Source organism: Berghia stephanieae, chromosome 13, assembly GCF_034508935.2.
Source record: "Berghia stephanieae isolate SIO BIC M18660-M18661 chromosome 13, UCSD_Bste_1.3, whole genome shotgun sequence".
Taxonomy (NCBI): domain Eukaryota; kingdom Metazoa; phylum Mollusca; class Gastropoda; order Nudibranchia; family Aeolidiidae; genus Berghia; species Berghia stephanieae.
Genome location: NC_088372.1, coordinates 19,533,391 through 19,553,390, shown reverse-complemented (window position 1 = coordinate 19,553,390; position 20,000 = coordinate 19,533,391). Strand labels below are relative to the sequence as shown.

Genomic DNA, 20,000 nt, shown 5'->3' with positions numbered 1-20,000 from the left:
ATAAAATCCTGTTTTGAAGTGATAGGTCACACATGATGACATACAACTAAAGAATGGCCACAGAAGAAGAAAAAATAACAAAAGAACTTTAAAAAAATATCAAAAAAAAAACAAAAAAAAAAAAACAACAACAACTAACAACAAAAAAACACAAAAATACAAACCAAGCTTCTAGAACTTTATTTCATTTTTCAGGTCCGATTCTTGTAGCTCAACTCGATCAGATTCCTCTCAGTAAAACCATGGCTAATGAATTGAATATCACTTGCGTAGTGAAAGGACCGGTTTACAGAACGAAGAACATTGTAACCCTGCAGATTCAAAAGGAGGGACAGATACCGTTTGCGATAATCACTCACAAAGGACTGACCAAACGCAAAGATTTGAACGCTAACATGGAGGTAAGATTTAACACTCTCCTTACCACCTGCAGCAAAATCGTCACATCATTTACGACACAATATTATGCATTTTTCTCATTCAGATTTATTTTGTACACTACAAACTTTGAAGAATGATTATTGTTTAATTAATAAGAACATAAATCTGTTTTGTAGAGTGTCTTGTTTGAGTTTAAAAATTCAATTTTTCTTCTGGGAAAGCCTGCCGTTTTGGGAAAATGCTGAAAAGGATCAGTAAGAAGAGAGTTAAATGAAAAACAAATAATAAAAATAACAAATTAAAAAGAAAAACAAGAACAAAAATAAAAACAAACAGTCAGTAACAGTAGGCTGGTCTGCTTTACTTAGATAACAATTTGAGAATCTGGTTCACCACGACATAAAACCGAATTGAGGCGCTGAGTAACAAATTAATCTTTTTTTTTTCTTTCAGGTGCACGGTTATATGTCCAAGCATGAGGGTCATAGCTCCCTCACCCTGACGCTCAAAAAGCCACAACTCGACGACATAGGTACCTACCACTGTGTTATGTATTTCACTGGTGAAGACTATCAAATGGCAGAAATCAAAGTGGATGCTAATGTGACCATTGCAAGTAAGTCTTCTCGTTCGGCTATGTGGTCTTGTGGTATGACACTCGATTTCGGATCGGAAGGTCCTGGGTCTGAGCCTCGCTCGGCGAATAGTTGAGTCCTTGGAGAAGGCTCTTTACTCACACTCTCTCACCGTACTCAGGTGTAAAATGAGTACCTGGCAGTTAACTGCGTTGTCTCTGTCCAAAAAATTGTAATATCGCCTAACATCCTTCATGTCCCGTCCTACATGTTAAATGCTGCTGTTGGTCATTGACCCCTTGTAAAGCGCTTTGAGCACGTTTAGTGGATATTGCCCTATAGAAAAGCTCAATTCTTTAAAGGGGTGATTCACGTTTGCAGACCTGCCTAAACGTCTAGTACTACGAAAAAATTGTGGAATTACGTGAAATTCTTGGCTCCGAGCTGCCGAGCTTCAAATATGTCTTTGACTCAATAAATCTTATTGAAAAGGAAAAAATGTCATTCCAGAGAACCTGTATTTAGAACTTTTTGATTATGTTGAGAGCAAATTATAATTTGTAAAGCTATTTTATGGTGTCTTTTCCCTTTTTCCCCATGGAAATTACGAATTTCTGAAATTTCAAATAAGAGGCAGCTTTGCATTTGTCCTAAAGGACAAGTCTCAGTCATATTATTCTGCGTGGATAAAATCATTCATATTATCACTTACAACCCAACTGGTTTATAAGCGTGTACTTATTTGCAGGTCTGATAATCCAAATTGTTATGGTCTCATTGCTGTAATGGACATACTCTCAAACCAATGAAAAGTATTCTCCTTTTCAATCATGTTTGACGATCCTATAATTGCGTTCGGTTATCAGACCTGCAGATCTGTAGACCTGCACGTCTGTCATATATGTACCCCCCCCCCCCCACGCCCCCCAAAAAAGAAAAAAAAATCCCCATTAATATTCTTGCGCTGAATTGATAAAAAGTGTCTTAAGTGTTTTTCTGCGTAGCTATAAGAATCAAATAGACATTCATTGCATCTATGTGGTCTTGTGGTATGACACTCGCTTTCGGATCGGAAGGTCCTGAGTTCGAGTCTCGCTCGGCGCGTAGTTGAGTCCTAGGAAAAGGCTTTTTACTCATATTCTCTCACATTACTCAGATGTAAAATGAGTACCTGGCCATTAACAGCATTGTGTCTGTCGGAAAAAAATGTGGATACTGCGCTATATAAAAGCTCAACTTTTTTCATTATATTCGATATTTGCTTTTCTTTGCAGACGAGGATAGCGTCACGATTATGAATTATTTGTTGAAGAAAATCACCGATCTGGAGAAAACGGTTACAGAGCAAGGAAAATTCATCTCCCAACAGGATGGAATTGGTAAAGTGTACAATCTCACAAGCTCGTACAACAGTTAGGAAAACGTCCACAATTCCAAAAAGCAAGAATGTTAGAATTGTAGAATATCAAATATACGGGCAAAAATTTGCGGTTAATTTTCCTTAAAACTTATAATTAGTTCGTGAAAGAAAGGTATTTGTTTGTTTTTAAGGGTTTCACGGCGCTTGCAACAAATGTAATGTCAAGTAAAATATAAGAAAATGAGAAACTATTCTTGATTAATTAGCTTTCACGGTCTACACGAGCTATCAAATTAAAAGAACAAAAAAATTCTTTCTTTTCTTTCTTTTCTTTTTTTTTCTTTGCAAAATCTCAAAAATTTTCAAATACATGCAAAAAAAATTACAGATTGTGCGGCCGCAATGCATATCAGTGACATTTTGCGATTTTTTGCGGTCGCATCCCGGCCGAAAGCGATGCAAAAAAACTGCCATGCCAGATTCGCCCCCCCCCTTGGAAGCTCGTGGAAAAAGTAAAAAAAAGTAGTCCTTCAGAGCACCATAAACCCAGGTTTCTATAGCGTAAAACAGAACATAGAAATTGCTTGTTACCCTTTTGAAAGGGCGCTAGTGGAAACCCAATATAAATGTCCATATTAATCAAATTTACAGTACAAAAATTTTCTTTTGAATGAATGAAGTGCATTATTATTATTATTATTATTATTATTATTATTATTATTATTATTATTATTATTATTATTATTATTATTATTATTATTATATTATTATTATTTATTATTATTTATTATTATTATTATTATTTATTATTATTATTATTTTATTATTATTATTATTATTATTATTATTATTATTATTATTATTATTATTATTATTATTATTATTATTTATTATTATTATTATTATTATTATTATTATATTATTATTAATTATTATTATTATTATTATTTATTATTATATTATTATTATTATTATTAAACTATTTCAAATTTGTCATTTCAGTTTCCAAATTACAGAAAAAGATTTCCTTCCAGGGGAAAGTAAACAAACAACTGAACAAATCAAACGCTGATCATGATCTTCAACTTGATTCGCAGTCGAAACAAATAAAAGATCTACAAAGCCAAAAAGCAAAAGGTAATTAAAAAAAATTATTTATTATTATTATTTTTTTCAGAAGATGGGCAAGCAAAACGTTTCTAACTCTGTTTGTTCGATGTGTAGCAATAGGTTTCAATAGTCATGACGTCACTTCCCTCGGAATGACGCATGGTAACTTTGTAACTGGCTCTAAACTATCGGAACAATGGCGGACGCCCTTATGAAATATTTCTCCGACGAGTATAAAAGCGTATCTAGAGGAAAAAACCCCATTATGAATCCGATCCTGTTTTGACTTTTACACAATCCGATCACAAGACATGAAAAGTTCTAGCCAGCGTGAAGAATGAAAAGACCGATTTTCTATGTTTAGAACCACGATGGCCACCGTTGCTGGGCGACGTGACATCAGATTATTGAATCCTATTTCCTACATAGTTAAAAGGATATGTGAATAGGATTCAATAGTCGTAACGTCACTTCCTTCCTAATGACGCATGGTAAGTTACAACACTGGCTCTAAACTATCGGAACAATGGCGGACGCCCGTATGAAATATTTCTCCGGCTAGCATAAAGGATATCCAGAGGGAAAAAAAACCCAGAAATTTGATCATGTTTTGACTTTTACACATTCTGATCACAAGCCATATGAAAAGTTCTAGCCAGCATGAAAAATAAAAAGTAATGATTTCTTTGTTTAGAACCAAGATGGACGCCGTTGCCAAGCGGTGTGACATCAGACTATTGAATCGTATTACAAAATACAAAAATATAAGCTCTTCATTCAAAATCAACCGGCAAACCAATAAATTAATCGATAATATTCTGCAATCGTTGAATAAATATTTTATACCACGGGTTCGAAGCAATATTCAACGATTACACTTTTACTAAGAAATGATATAGTTTTTCAAGATGACGGGTGGAATAAACATAATTCAACATTACCCTCTTAATAGATTATATGCATTCTTCTCTTCTCCCAGTAATCGAACTAACAAAGACTATTGGCTACCAGGAGACCAAACTTGAGAAACAGGGAAGGACTTTGACGAGTCAAGAAAAAACGCTGAAATATCAAGAAGAGGCAATTGACAATTTGAAATTGAGGCTGAAAATCCAAGATGACGTCATCAAGCACCACAACAACTCGATGTGTGGAAAATGCCTTGATTTCGACGTTCAATTCAAACTCTTGAAGTCTCAACAGGAACAATTGCAGAAACTAAATGCAAAGGGTAAGACGTTTATCATTTGCGTGACCCAGTTGTCGATTTGGGTACTGTATATTGGGAAGATCTAAATGAAAAAAAAAGCTTAAAGTTTAAATAATTGTGATTTTAAGTAGTAGTAGTAGTAGTAGTTGTAGTAGTAGTAGTAGTAGTAGTAGTAGTAGTAGTAGTATAGTAGTAGTAGTAGGAGTAGTAGTAGCAGTAGTAGTAGTAGTAGTAGTAGTAGTAGTAGTAGTAGTAGTAGTAGTAGTAGTAGTAGTAGTAGTATTAGTAGTAGTAGTAGTAGTAGTAGTAGTAGTAGTAGTAGTAGTAGTAGTAGTAGTAGTAGTTGCATCAGTTGCATTTGAAAAGTCTTTGGTTCGATCCCCAGTCTTACTTACTTACTTACTTATCCGAACCAGCGACCACCTGAGCTCTAGCCCTTCGGTCTTGTGCCATGGCGTAGAAGTTAGATGTCTTTTGTAGTTGTTCCAGGTGACTATAAAGTGTGTTACTGATTCTTGGATTTGGTGGGAGGAATGTGCATCTCAGGTCTTCAAGAGGTTGACATTCAAGCAAGTGGTGTGTTACTGTTTCATTGGGGTGTTGACATAGGGGGCAGGAAGGTGATGTGTTTTTTGTAAATTTGCTTAAATGGTTGTTGAGCGGTATGTGTTGTGTTCTTGGTTGAAAGATGATGCTTTGCTGGTGTCTTCTGAGCTTATTTAGGCAATCAGTCTTTACAGGAGTGGTCATATGGGAAAACATACATCTACCCGTGGTGCTCATTGCCCAACTGTTAATCCATTCTTCTCTCTTATTTGTTTTGATTATTTGTTTCGCTGTGTCTAAGGATACTGGAATTGATGGTTGTAAAAGTGTTGATCCGAGTCTGGATAGTCTGTCTGCATTGTCATTTCCTGGTATATTTGAATGTCCCGGTATCCACCGGAGAGATAAGTCTACTCTGTGTGTTGTAAGAAATTCATCTAGTTGAGATCTTAAACTATTGAACGTTGAGGAGAGTTTATCTAAATCGAGAGCTTGGAGAACCGATTTGGAGTCTGTGAAGATGACAGTGTTTTGAAGTTTTGAAGGGTTTAGCTGGAAAACAGAAGAGAGGTGTCGCAGTGAGGCTTCTATTGCAACTGCTCTGCCTCGTAGTTTGAGCAGGAGCTTCCGCAAGAATTGTGGATTTTATCACAGGTTTTATCTGGGTATTCTACTACAAACCCATACCCAGCATTTTTAGTTCCTTTGTGGGCAGATCCCTCTGTGTAAACATGTATCCAGTTGTCTGGGTATTATTGTATTGTCTTCAATGCTAATGTTTGTATATCTTATTTTTTTAATTTCTTGTTGTTTCTTCTACGAGGTTAGTCTTTATTTTTGGAAGTTTTAGTTCGGCGTAATTGAGGTTTTTGACTGATTAAAATAGATTTTTTCTGTATTTTCTGGGATTCTGTGTCTTTCATTCAAGTTGTTAGCAATGTGTAGCAGGGATTTTTGTTTTAACCTTGTTCTTGGTTTCCATTTCTCTGCCAGAATTCTGTTTGGATGGTTTTCCTCTTTTCGTTTGTATCTTTCAACCATTTCAAGCACTGCTGATTCTCTGCGAAGTCCAAGTGGTTCCACATTAGTATGTATTTCACATGCTGCTGTGGGTGTCGATCTCAGGTCACCGGAGCTGAAGCGAAGGGCTTGGTTTTGTAATCTGTCCAAGGTTTTGTGTGTGTTTTTTCCTACCTACATTTTGGAGGGCTAAATTGTAGTCCATGACGGAACGCACATAGCCTAAATAGAGTTGTCGAAGCGAGTTTTTGTCTGCTCCCCAATTAGTACTGGCTAGTCGTTTTAGTAACTGGAGTCTCTTTGTGGCTTTGGTTTTTACACTCTGAGTGTGTTTGTTCAGAGATAGTTGTCTGTCTAACTGTATGCCCAAATATGTGGGGTTTTCTTCTTTCGCAAGTCGATGGCCTTGGATGGAGAGTCTTATTTCTTTCTTGGAAACAGGATGGCTCTTAGTAAATATAGAGTAGACTGTTTTATTGCAATCAATTTTAATTTCCATTTATCACAGAAGGTGTTTAAGCTTTCTAAATCTTCATTTATTCTATTGGAGGCTATTGGTAGGTGCTTTGTAGTATACCACATAACTAAATCGTCAGCATATAGGGCCTTTTCTGTCTGTAATACTTCTGGTAGATCATTTATAAAAATAAGAAAGAGAGTACAGCTGAGGCAGGATCCTTGTGGGGGATCTTCCTCTAATACTTCTCTGTTTGACAGTCCGTTATTAATTTTTGTTTGGATTGTTCTGTTACTGAGAAATTGTTTAATCCAGAAGTAGAGATTTCCATCAATTCCGTAGTCCATCATTTTTGATATCAACCCTTTCCTCCATACTTTGTCATAGGCTTGTTGGAGATCAACAAAAACCGCGACTGTATGTTTTCCATCTTGAAAGCCATCAATTATTTTTTGACTTAATCTAAACAATTGATCTTCTGTTCTTTGCCCTATCCTAAAGCCTGCCTGATATTTATTTAGTAGGCCACATGTCTCCAGCCACCAGTATAATCGGTTATTTACCATTCTCTCAGCGATCTTTCCAACACATGGGGTGAGAGATATTGGTCGGTAACTTTTCGTTTCGTCGGGTGGTATATCTTTCTTTAAGATTGGAATTATAATATCATTTTTCCATCCCCTTGGTACTATTCCTGTCTCCCAAGTTAGATTTATAAGTTTGAGAAGCATCTGTTTACCTCTCACGCTAAGATGCAAGAGCATTTCATTGTGTATCTTATCTGGTCCAGGGGATTTCTTTAACTTGAGTTTTTTCATAGCTCTGTGAAGTTCTGACATGGTAAAGCCCTCTTTGAACAGGTATGAGATAGCTTTTGGGGCCTTTTCTTGATGTTTAAGGTCTTTAATCATTTTTTTGTCCTTTTCACTTCTTTTTGATGCCTTGTTTACTGAAGAAAAATGTTTGTTGAAGATCATGACTTTTTTTTTGGTCATCTACGATTGTTCCTTCTGTAGCTTTCATGGGCTTTGGGTTGGTTTTTGGGGTTTCATTGTTAAGATTATTAAGTAAGGCCCATGCTTTTTCCCCATTTTGATTGAGGTCAATATTAGCGCATGTGTCTGCCCATTTCTTTCTTTTAGCGTTGTTAATAGTTCTTTTGACAATTGCCGATGCTTTATTGTACTCAATCTTGTTTTTAATGGTTTTGTTTTCCTCTAAGTTTTTCCTTGTTTCCTTTTTTGCATTTACTGCTTTTTCAATTTCTTTGCTCCAGAAGGGTTTGTAATTCTGTCGACTACCTCTTGGAATTCCTGTTTTTTCATCTGCAAGAATGGCTTTGGTGAGGGCTTCGTTTAAATGTTCTACACTTGATGTATCTGTAATTTTTGGAAGCTGGTCATCTAATGTTGCTGTGAAAACATCCCAGTTTGCTTTCTTGAAATTCCATTTGGATTTCTGCTCAAATGTTTTCTTCTGTGTTTGAACTGTTATTTGTGTTAAAATTGGTTTATGGTTACTGCCTATTTCATCCAGGACTTTAATGTGACAAGAATTCAGAAGGTCAGAGGAGATGATGGTTAGATCGGGATGACTCAGGGACATATGAGCTCTGTGAAGAAGGGTGGGGACTGAGTCTGCATTTTGTAAAATGGTGAGGTTGGTTGTATTGCAAAGCTTTTCTAGTTCTTTTCCTGTGTCCCCAGTCAAACATGCTGTTTCATACCACTGTTCGATCGTCAGGCAGTAATGAAGCATTTTTCCTGGGTGGGGTCCCTGACCTCCCATAGTGGGCAGGGAGGTACCTACTTATTGTGTCTTCTATCCCCCTACATCTGTTTTCGAACTTGCTTTCTGTCTTAATCTTGGAATGAGATTACTTAGTTTTGTCCTGGCCCCGGCCGGTTGGCCTTACTGAGAGGGAAATAGTCAAACGCATAATTATTGTTTTGGGAGATTATTTTTTTCCCTTGTAATTCATCTGTCTGTTATATATTTTTATATTTGTTATTTTTAATGTATAATGAAATGTAAGCATTTGAGTGTGTTCCTCTTTGTTGGATCTTGTGCTTGTGTCTGGGTGAGACTTATAGGCGATCCCAGACTAAGTACATTGATGGTATGCTCTTGGAATCTACATCTGACTCCTATTTGTTCCCAGTTCTCCTTTGTCTTCCTTTCTCCTGGGTGCTTTAATTGTAATTCTAGAACTTTCTACTTTCCCGTTTTCTTCCTTTTTACTGTCGCTGGTATAACTTAAATGTGTTGCAAGCACCGTGAAACCCTTAAAAACAAAAACAAAACAATGAAGCATTTTTCAATGCATAGACGGTGGTGAAAAGAGACACTTTCAGACCTGCTTCGTACGACGAAAAAATCGTAGAAATACAATGTTTTGGCTTCAGGTACAGAACTGCATTCGCCTCTTTGACTCAATATATCTTGCTTAGAAGGAAGGTTTAGCTCCTTAGAACCTATATTCAGGACTTTGGACCTTTTAAAAAATCTTGCTGAGGGCAAATTGTTTATTTATAAGCTATTCAAAGTTAATTTTTGTATTTTCCCTGGAAACTAAGAATTTTTGACATGTGTGACCCCTCGTCTCAAAACGGTATTAAGTCGGGATGATTCAGATGCTGAAAATGGAATTTTTAACCAGAAATATCATGTTTAAGTTGAGTTTATATGCTTTGTAGAGGAGAAGGAATATCATATTTTATGTGCTAAATTCCAACGTTTCATATTTTTGACCAGTTTATTATTTGACTTTGTAGTATCTGACAAAATCCCGACATACTACCGTTTTGAGACGAGGGGTTACATTTCAAGTAGGCAACTCTGCATTTAGATAACCACGGCTCTCGGACAGTCGTCATAATGTAAATAATGGCAGTGATTGGTAAACATAGAGAAATACAAAGATTTTACTATCGATGATGTGTGTCTAAGCAAATTACCGACTGTTCTATCGATTGGCCAATAGAACCAACACAGAACACTATGTGTAACGTTTAACGTTTATAATCTGATCGAGAAAATTGTGTGATAACTAGTCACCCATCTGACGGTATATAAACAATTACAATGACCCGGGAGAGGTCGATTTCATTCAAGTCATTGTTTATATAGAATCAACTATGTTTGTTCGAGCATGCTTGAAGGTGTGCCACAAATTCCATGTTTTGATTAGTCATAAAGCTACTAGCTGCTGATCTCGTAGGCTTCAGAAAAGAACGGCCATGCATAGACCAAATCGTAACTCTAAGAATAATTGTTGAGCAGTCGATTGAGTGGCAATCTTCCCTATATGTATGCTTTATAGACTTCGAGCGTAGACAGAGTAGACATGGAAAGCATCTGGAACATCCTTCTCCACCTCGATGTGACAGGAAAATTTATAAACATCATCAAACGACTTTATGATGGGTTTTCCTGCCGAGTTATCAATAATGGTCGACCAATGGATTTTGATATTACATCAGAAGGATGTTTGCTGTACTCACTTCTATTTCTTGTGGTATTGTTCTCGGTTACAATGACAGCATATAGCAATTCAAACAATGGCTTCCCATGGACATTTTCAAAAAGTCTCGAAGACCCTGACTTTGCAGATGACCTGGCCCTACTCTCACACCGCCTACAAGACATGCATAACAAAATCACGGCACTGGAAAAAAACAGCTCAACGGGTTTGTCTCAAGATTAGTGAAGAGAAGACAAAACTACTGCGCTTAACTGCCAAACAAGAAGCACAGATCACCATCTATGGCAAAGCAATAGAAGATGTAAGGGAATTTACATACCTTGGCAGCAATATCAGTCAGTCGGGTGGAACTGATGAAGACATCATCGCTAGAATCAAGAAATCGCTACCGGCATTTGCAATATTGAGACCAATATGGAAAGCGTCCAGCATATCCACAAAAACCAAGCTCATAATATTTAACACTAACGTTAAAGCAGTCCTTCTCTATGGGTCAGATACTTGGCAAACAATCTTGACCATATCAGCCAATATACAAACTTTTGTCAACCGCTGTCTTCGACAAATACTCAGGTTGAAATGGTTTTGACAAATTGCCGAATGCTGACCTTTGGACAAGAACAAACCAAGAACAAATGGATGTCCAGGTCAGACGCAGAAAGTGTGGAGATGGGTTGGCCATACCCTGCAGAAAGAGCCCTGCAATATAACCAAGCAGGCTGTCGAATGGAACCCACAGGGCAAGAGGAAACGGGGTCGCCCAAAACGGACGTGGAGGAGAAGCCTTCACCAAGATTTGAGCGTCTCCAATCTTACCTGGAGTGAGGCAAAGGTCTGTGCCAAGGACAGAAGAAGATGGAAGAGTGCTGTTGGGGCCCTATGCTCCGCCAGGTGCCAAGAGGCATAAGTCAAAGTCAAGTCAAAGCTACTCGTACTAGCTGGTTAATTGTCATTGCTTGAAAAAAAATTGTTTCATTATTTCCTTCCCTATTTCCCGACAGTCTCTTCAAGAATTGATGGTCTTCAGGAAACTGAGAAGAATCAAGCTCAAAGAATGAATGACTTGATAGAAAAAGGTAGCTGGTTTAACAATATCATCATCATTATTATGATCTTTATCATCATTATCGTAGTCGTCGTCGTCTCATCTATCATATCCATTCATCATTCATCATCATCATCATCATCATCATTCATCATCATCATCATCATCATCATCATCATCATCATATCATCATCATCATCATCATCATCATCATCATCATCATCATCATCATCATCATCATCATCATCATCATCATCATCATCATCATCAATCATATCATTCATTATCATCAATCATCATCATCTATCATCATCATCATCATCATCATCCCATCTCATCGCCATAATCATAATCATCATCCTCATCATTATCATCATTATCAACATCATCATTAAATCATCATAATTATCACCACTACCACAACCACCACAGTACCACCACCATCGTCACCACCACCACCACCGCCACCACAACTATCACCAACACCACCGCCACCACCACCATCAGCACCACCACCACCACCATTATTTTGATCTTTCGAGCTTTTATATAGTGCAATATCCACTAAACGTGCTCAAAGCGCTTTACAATGGGTCCCTGGCCAACACCAACACTTAACATGTAGGGTTTGACATGACGCCTGTTAGTCGATATTACCATTATTTCGGACAGAGACAACACTGGTAACGGCCAGGTACTCATTTTTTACACCTGAGTACGGTGAGAGAATATGAGTAAAGAGTCTTTTCCAAGGACTCAACTATGCGCCTAGTGAGACTCGAACCCAGGAGTTTCCAATCCGGAAACGAATGTCATACCACAAGTCCATATAGCCGAACATCATTATTTTTATTGACATACCCATAAGGCCCTATTATGAAGACGTAGTCAATAATATGCAATGCATTACATCTTTACCCAGAAACAGCCACAATCGCCTTCAGCTTCGGCTACCACCCAGACCACCATACCACGGAAACCCAAACATTGATCTTCTCAGAAAAAATCCTGAATCTCGGTGACGCGTACAGTCCCGTGGATGGAATTTTTAGGGCACCCCGAGATGGCCTGTACGCATTCAGTCTCATGGCTACAACTTGGAATCAAAAAGGCATGATAAGACATTTTGTTATCTAGTCGTTGTTATAAGCCTACATTTCATAGTCATTAATGGCTTTTATGATGATGAAGATGATGATGATGATGATGATAATGATGATGATGATGATGATGATGATGATGATGATGATGATGATGATGATGATGATGATGATGATGATGATGATGATGATGATGTTAATTATTATTATTATTATTATTATTATTATTATTATTATTATTATTATTATTATATTATGATGATGATGATGTATTAATGATTATTATTATTATTATTATTATTATTATTATTATTATTATTATTATTATTATATATTATTATTATTATTATTATTATTATTATTATTATATTATTATTATTATTATTATTATTATTATTATTATTATTATTATTATCATTATTATTATTATATTATATTCTTCTTCTTCCTCTTCTTCTTCTTCTTCTTCTTCTTCTTCTTCTTCTTCTTCTTCTTCTTCTTCTTCTTCTTCTTCTTCTTCTTCTTCTTCTTCTTCTTCTTCTTCTTCTTCTTCTTCTTCTTCTTCTTCTTTTCTTCTTCTTCTTCTTCTTCTTATTATTATTATTATTAGTAGTAGTAGTAAAAAGCCCGCAATTTCGCGGGGAAAGAACTATTTTCAATCGATATTGCCAGAATCATTTTCTTGATTAGCTTGATTAGGAATAGATGCATATTTTAATCGATGTGCTTGTCGTCGTTACCATGCATGATTCGGCATGTTTTTAGTTTATCAGTCAGTAGATATCAATATCAATAAGTCGCAAGTCTTTACCACGCTTTACTTGGGAGGCCTTCCGAAAGTTTCTACAAAGGGAAACAACTTAATTAATATTCCCCCAACTAACCCCAAGAAAAAGTAAAACCTAGTGCCTTTAACTAACCCTAATAGGAAAATAAACACCCTAGCACCTTTACTAAGACTTATGACTAACCATAATAGGAAAAAAAAAACCCGGACTGCTTTGCACTACCTTCAATACTTCACAAATTAAAATGGCGGCCGAGAATCAAAACAATGGTCAAATTAGGAAATTTTAAACTTTCACAAATCTATCAAGGTTTATTCTTGAGTTTTTAAAATGCTCTATAAGATGACAAATTGAATAAATAAAAGCCTGACAAAAGATCAAAGGTGAAAAAAGTACTGGGGATGTAGGAGCTTTCGGAATGTCTCCCCTTTACTTAACTTATGTGAGGTCAAATGAAAATCTGAAGCAGACGCGAAAAATATCATGTCCTCGAATCTGTCTACTTTTGGTTTGTTCGGGCTAGACGCTAGACAGAACCAATTGACAGTTTTCCGACAACGTTTGACTAAATATTTCCCAGGGCAATAATTATCACATCGATGGCATAAAAACGACAGTAATACCAGCAGTAATATTAGTTGATGTTGTTAATCGGTGAAACTTGTTTAAAATTTCTATAAATCCGAATACCTGCATGTGATCAAGTTAATAATATCAGCATGAATGCCACGATTTGCTGAAAAATGCCAATCTCACAGTTCCTCGCAACCCCCCCCCCCCTCCTCGCTCAGGAATTTCTGTACTTTTTTTTTCCAAGCAACCATATTCCAAAACACACACACATGTATAGATAGTTCGAAGTTGACGTCACTCTGACGTCAATTTGTTATTGGTTTTTGCCATCCTCGTTTATGAGTAATTCTCACTAAGCTGTATTAACCTGATTATAAACGATCATGGTTGCACACAGTTTCGTGTGTTGGTCCGATATACTTCCGGATAACAATGTTGTGAACTTCTTAGCCAAGCGCATACTAACGATACACCACACACAACACACACACGCGCACACACAAACATACACGCAATGAGAACACACGACTACATAACAACACAGATCACCGCTAAATCAACAACACAACGGAAGTAAGAACTCTACTGGACAGATAGAGTTGAGGGTGTGGTCATAAGTTAAACCTGGGTATTATCCACCCGAAACCATCACATTGAAAGCATCAAAGGGGCAATAATAATACTTGATGTCATTAATAGATGAAAACTGTTGAAAACTTAGTGTAGGTCTGAAATCCTTAAAGTAATTAAGTGAATATATTATTTCGAATGAAACGATATGCTTAAAAACGCCAAACTGACAACTTTTTACAGTGTAGAAATTGGTTGATTTTGAGAGTTAGTGTCGTCGTAAAACGCAAACTGACAACTTTTTACAGTGTAGAAGTTGGTTGATTTTGAGAGTGTTAGTGTCGTCGGTAAATTTTTTATGATATCTGTTTGACTTAACGAACTTTCAAACCTACTTTAAATTATAAAAGGAAATCAAGTTATCTGTTTATCTATCTGTAAAAAATACATTTCTAATTTTCAAATCTTTCAGTAGAGTTGTGCGCCGTACAATTTTTTTTATTGACTCAAATAAGCACAATGTTCTCCACAAGGCTATACTTTTTAAAGAAAGGATTATTATTATTATTATTATTATTATTATTATTATTATTATTATTATTATTATTATTATTATTATTATTATTATTATTATTATTATTATTATTATTTATTATTATTATTATTATTATTATTATTATTATTATTATATTATTATTATTATTATATCATCATCATTATTATTATTATTATTATTATTATTATTATTATTATTATTATTATTATTATTATTATTATTATTATTGTTATTATTATTACTAAACTTGTTATTATTATACCTGTTGTTGTTCTTGCTGTTGTCAGTATCATTATTGTAGTAGTAGTTTCGTTCGGCTACACTTCTATGTTCAAGGTATCAATCCAGGTTGGGAAATCATCATCACATTTGTTGATGGTTTCAAATCCCCCCTTCCAGTTTTGTCTCTGGGCAATCTAGTACGAGTTGGTTTGCGTCTTGTGGTGCTTGGTTGCACTTTGTGCATGATGGTGATTCTTGGAGCCCCTATTTGTACATGTTGGCAGCTGTTCTCGTATGTTTTGACCGTAGTCTATTTGCAGCTACCCAGTATTTTCTTGGTTGATCCTCTAGACCTGGGAGACATTTACTGGGATCTTCAATTAGTTCCCCTTCTCTTGTCCTTTTCCTTTTTCCGTTCCTAGCACCAGGCTTCTTGTGTGTTGTAGTTTTTTTTTCTTTGATAGGTAGAAATGTGAACGTGATTTAGTCTTCATGCTGGGGGCGCAGTTTTGTATATGGTTTGCAGAGGAGTTCCAATATCTTCTTCAGCTCTGGATATCCATTTTTGTGTTGCATCCTCTCTCCTCAAGTGGAGTGGTGCTATAGCGCTCATGATTGGTAGCCATTGTGTTGGGGTTGATTTCTGGCATCCAGCTACTATTCGCATCGAGTCTCTTAGTTTCACATCAACAAGGTGTGTATGGGCACTTCTCGTCCAAGCAGGAGCACAATGTTCTGCCACACTGTAGCAAAGGACCAGAGTCGATGTTCTGAGAAGAGTTTGCGATGCTCCCCGTGTTGTTCCTGCCAATTTTCTGAGTAGACAATTTCGTTTCCTTATCTTTCTTGCTTTACCGTCAAGATGGATTCTATAAGTCAGTTGTCTATCCAGTGTCACTCCGAGGTATTTTGGATTTTTATCAGTTGGTAGTGTTGTGTCATCAATCTTGATCATCAGTTTTCGTTGAGATTCCCTGTTGTTAAGATGAAATGCAGTTGCAACTGTTTTTGACGTATTCATTTTTAAATACCATCTGTCAAAATACCTTTTCATAGCCGTGATGTCTTTGCTAAGAGTTGTTTCTATATCTTCCCAGTTTTTTGATTGGTATGCTAAGGCCCGGTCATCTGCATATCCTAGTTTTGTCGAAGTCGTTTGAGGCATGTCGCTTATGTAGGTGTTAAACAATGCTGGTGCTAAGACTGAGCCTTGTGGTACTCCATTTTTTATTTTTCTGACTTTGCTGGTGTTGTCACCAAGTACCACATGGAAATTCCTAGGTCCTGTCATTATGAGAGCAGTTTCAATATTCTTTTTGCATGGGATTATTTTTGCAAGTTTCAGCATCAAGCCACCAGTCCACAATGTGTCATACGCAGCATAGAGATCAATAATCACTGTGCCTGTTTTGAGTTTCTTTTCAAATCCATTTTCAATTAAGGAGGTGAGGGCAAGGACCTGTTCTTTGCGCATCTATTACGTTGAAACCCTGCTTGTTCAGTAGGGGTTATTGGATTCAAGTAAGGGGTTATTCTTGTTATTATTATTTTTTCTAGTAGTTTGTAGAAGCAACACAGTTGAGAGATGGGTCTATAGCTAGATAGATCTGTTGCTCGTTTTCCTGGTTTGAGGATGGCTATAACTCGAGCATTTTTCCATGTTTGTGGGTATCTTCCTTTGTCAAGTATGTCAGACATTGCGGCAGCCAACCAGTTCCTTGCGTTGTGTCCAATGTGTGTTATCATATCTGTATATATTCCATCGATTCTTGCTGCTTTCCCATTCTTCATAATTTTGATACCTTCATGTATTTCTTCGTGACTGATTGGGAAGGTCCAAATTGAGCCAGATGATGGGAGAGAGTCGATAATTTTTCTGTATTCCTTGCGGATATATTTTTCGAACATCTGATCTGGAACGTGTTGTTCGCGTTGCTTAATTTCTTGTGCCACAATATCTGCGGACACGAGTGGGCGGTTTTGGTTTCGTTGTTTCCAGGGTTAAGTTTCCAAATCAGTTGCCAAGCATGTCGACTCGAGTGTCTCATATCAAAGTTTTCTACTTAGTCAATCCTTTTGTCTTCTGTCCTCTTGGAGGGTATTAAAAAGCTGTTCTGCAGCATCTTATTCTTGGGTGTTTTCATATTGTCCGAGAAGTTTTTCACTCGCATCTGACCAGGGTGGAATGTGCCACTGTCTGACCCCTCTTGGGAAGTAGTTTTTAGCACTCCTGTTACTGGATCAGCATGTTTCCGTCGTGCAGGAGCTTGCGTGCCCCAATGACCCAGAAGGTGATACCAGCTTGGATGCAATCGTGCTGGAACAGCAACAGGATAGGGACCAGACGAAGGATGATCCAACCCGGCGTTAAGACAAGGCTTGCCTTTTCCTTACCCACACTTCTAATAATGAAAAGCATCATTATAGTTATCATTAGGAATGCTGTTCTTCTTCTTCTTCTTTTTCTTCTTCTTCTTCTTCTTCTTCTTCTTCTTCTTCTTCTTCTTCTTCTTCTTCTTCTTCTTCTTCTCATCTTCATCATCATCATTATTATTATTCATAATATTTATTATCATTATTATTGTTACCATTATTATTCCTGACAGATTACATTTACATTGATCTGAAGGCGAACGAGAAAATTTTAGCATCTCTCTATGCGAAGGACAGCGAGTACTACGACCAGTCCACAATGAGTACCATTGCGTCGTTGAAGGCTGGAGACGAGGTCAGACCAGTCGTCACAGATGTGTCCAAGAAAACTTTGTACCATAGGGATCATTACTCGCTTTTCAGCGGATTTTTGGTTAAAGCGCTTTGAGACCAACCATCCATCTTGCTTTGGTTAATAAAAGAAGAATAAGTCTCTCTCTCTCTCTCTCTCTCTCTCTCTCTCTCTCTCTCTCTCTCTCTCTATTATATATATATATATATATTATATATATATTATATATATATATATATATATATATATAATATATATATATATATATATATATATATATATCTGTGTGTTTTGTCTCCAGGGAAAACCAGACTGAATTCTGCCTTTGAAAGTATGCGCTTGGCTAAGAAACTCAAAACATTGCCACCCGGAATATAGATAGAATGAAGTTGAAGTCACTCAGGTCGTTGTTATTGTTTTTTTGCCATCCGCGTTGATGAGTAATTCTCACTAAAGTATATTAACCAGACTATAAACGTTCAAGGTTACACATAGTTTTGTGTCTTGGTCCGTTATACTTCCGGATGGCAATGTTGTGAGCTTTTTAGCTAAGCTCATACTATCTAATACGGATGAACACACAAAGCTATGTGTAATCATGAACTTTTATAGTCTGGTTAATACAGTTGATTGAGAATTACTCATAAACGCGGATGGCAAAAAAAAACAATAACAAAGACCTGAGTGACTTCAACAGATTGGTAATGAAGATACGAAAGCAAACAACTGAGATTTTATATACCCCAATATCCTCTAAACGTGCTCAAAGCGCTTAACAAAGGTTCGTTGACCAACAGCCATACGTAGCATGTAGAAGGAGACATGACGCCAGTTAGGTTAATATTCAATATGAATTATGTTATTTATCCAATACTTGCATTCTACACTCGATTTATGTGTAAATTTGTGACCCATCGTCTGAAAATCGCATTATGTCGAGATGAACCAGAAGTCAAGAAGGAGATTTTTAAACTCCGTGAACATATTTGCAGGTCTGATAACCGGACGTAATAAGAGTCCAGATTTCACCATTGTTGTAATGGACGGTTTTTTGCGTTAATTTCAGAGTGTTTTCCATTACATTAACGAGTCCATAAAAATTTGAGTTATCAGACCTGCCTTAGTTTTTTTTTAAAATAACCAGAAATGTAAAATTTTGGTTTTTGTTACTCTAAGACAGTAAATTTATTTTCCTCGATTAAAAAAATAATATTGTTTATTACAATTCAAAATATCAATTCTATTTTAACACCCTGACCTAATTCTGTTTTGAGGTGATGGCTATGTTTATTGATTTACTTATTTTTAGTCGTTTATCAAAGACCAAACAAAAAACTAATTAGTAATTACTAATTCCATACATCCGCACATATTTAGAAGACAGATATCTCATTGTCATGACTGATTGATTTAGTGTGTTATTTGAAATAAAAGTATTGTTAAAGAAATGATTGAGATGTTATAAATGTGTCTTATCTTTTTACAAAATATATACTCAAAATAGTACACACGAGGGTTGATCATATATAAATTACTCCGATTATGAAGGAATGTTCCGATACTCATAAAATTGTGCATATATACTTACTTTCATTTTTTGACACAGTCACCAGCTAAAGTGATACACTTCTCCCATATCTACTTGACTTTGAAATTACTTCATAGTAAAAAGTGCTGGTTTTGGTATCAAACCAGTCTTCTGAAGCTCTTAAAACCAATTTATTCTTCAATGTACTGTCTGATGGGACTTATTTGCAGGTCTGATAACCCAAATTGTTATGGTCTCATTGTCGTAATGGAAATGCTCTCAAACTGACTCAAAATATTGTACATTACAACAATGTTAAATTAGGCCTATAATTGAATACAGTTATCAGACCTATTAACTCTCTCCTTACCAGCCATTTTCAGGATTTTCCTCAACTAACACAAAAAGTAAGATCTTGCAATCCATAATTCTTTTACAATACATTACCATACAACACACATTTAATTTTTATGGTGTACAAAAGGAATATGAATAAGAAAAATGTTGGTTGTATCGTAAAGAATGTGACGATTTTCCTATAGTTGGTAAGGAGAGGGTAAATTTTTGCACTTTGGGTCAAATCATATAAAAGATGTGTGATTTCAAACCCGCTATCACCGTTTCACAAAGCTTATTATATTTTTTGGAGGGAGTGGAACAATTTGAGCTTTTGAGTTTTCATATAACACAATATCCAATTAACGTACTCAAAACGCATTACAAAGGGTCCGTGACCAACAGCAACGCGTA

General features: G+C 36.2%; 1 protein-coding gene across 2 annotated transcripts in view; it reads left to right on the top strand.

Annotated features, from left to right (window-relative positions):
* LOC144958722 (uncharacterized) overlaps window positions 1-17,906 on the top strand; it is a 19,865-nt gene extending 1,959 nt beyond the window's left edge. Inside the window, exons 2-9 of one of the 2 annotated variants that reach the window (XM_078890891.1) lie at window positions 196-401; window positions 835-997; window positions 2,231-2,335; window positions 3,319-3,453; window positions 4,406-4,657; window positions 11,145-11,219; window positions 12,111-12,299; window positions 17,604-17,906. In XM_078890891.1, coding sequence (XP_078747017.1) covers window positions 243-401; window positions 835-997; window positions 2,231-2,335; window positions 3,319-3,453; window positions 4,406-4,657; window positions 11,145-11,219; window positions 12,111-12,299; window positions 17,604-17,818 — 1,293 coding nt within the window. In that variant the 5' untranslated portion in view covers window positions 196-242 and the 3' untranslated portion in view covers window positions 17,819-17,906. Of the gene's footprint in view, window positions 1-132; window positions 402-834; window positions 998-2,230; window positions 2,336-3,318; window positions 3,454-4,405; window positions 4,658-11,144; window positions 11,220-12,110; window positions 12,300-17,603 lie in introns of those variants that run through there. The other variant, XM_078890892.1, reaches the window with a different exon arrangement.
* Window positions 17,907-20,000: the final 2,094 nt, after the last annotated feature.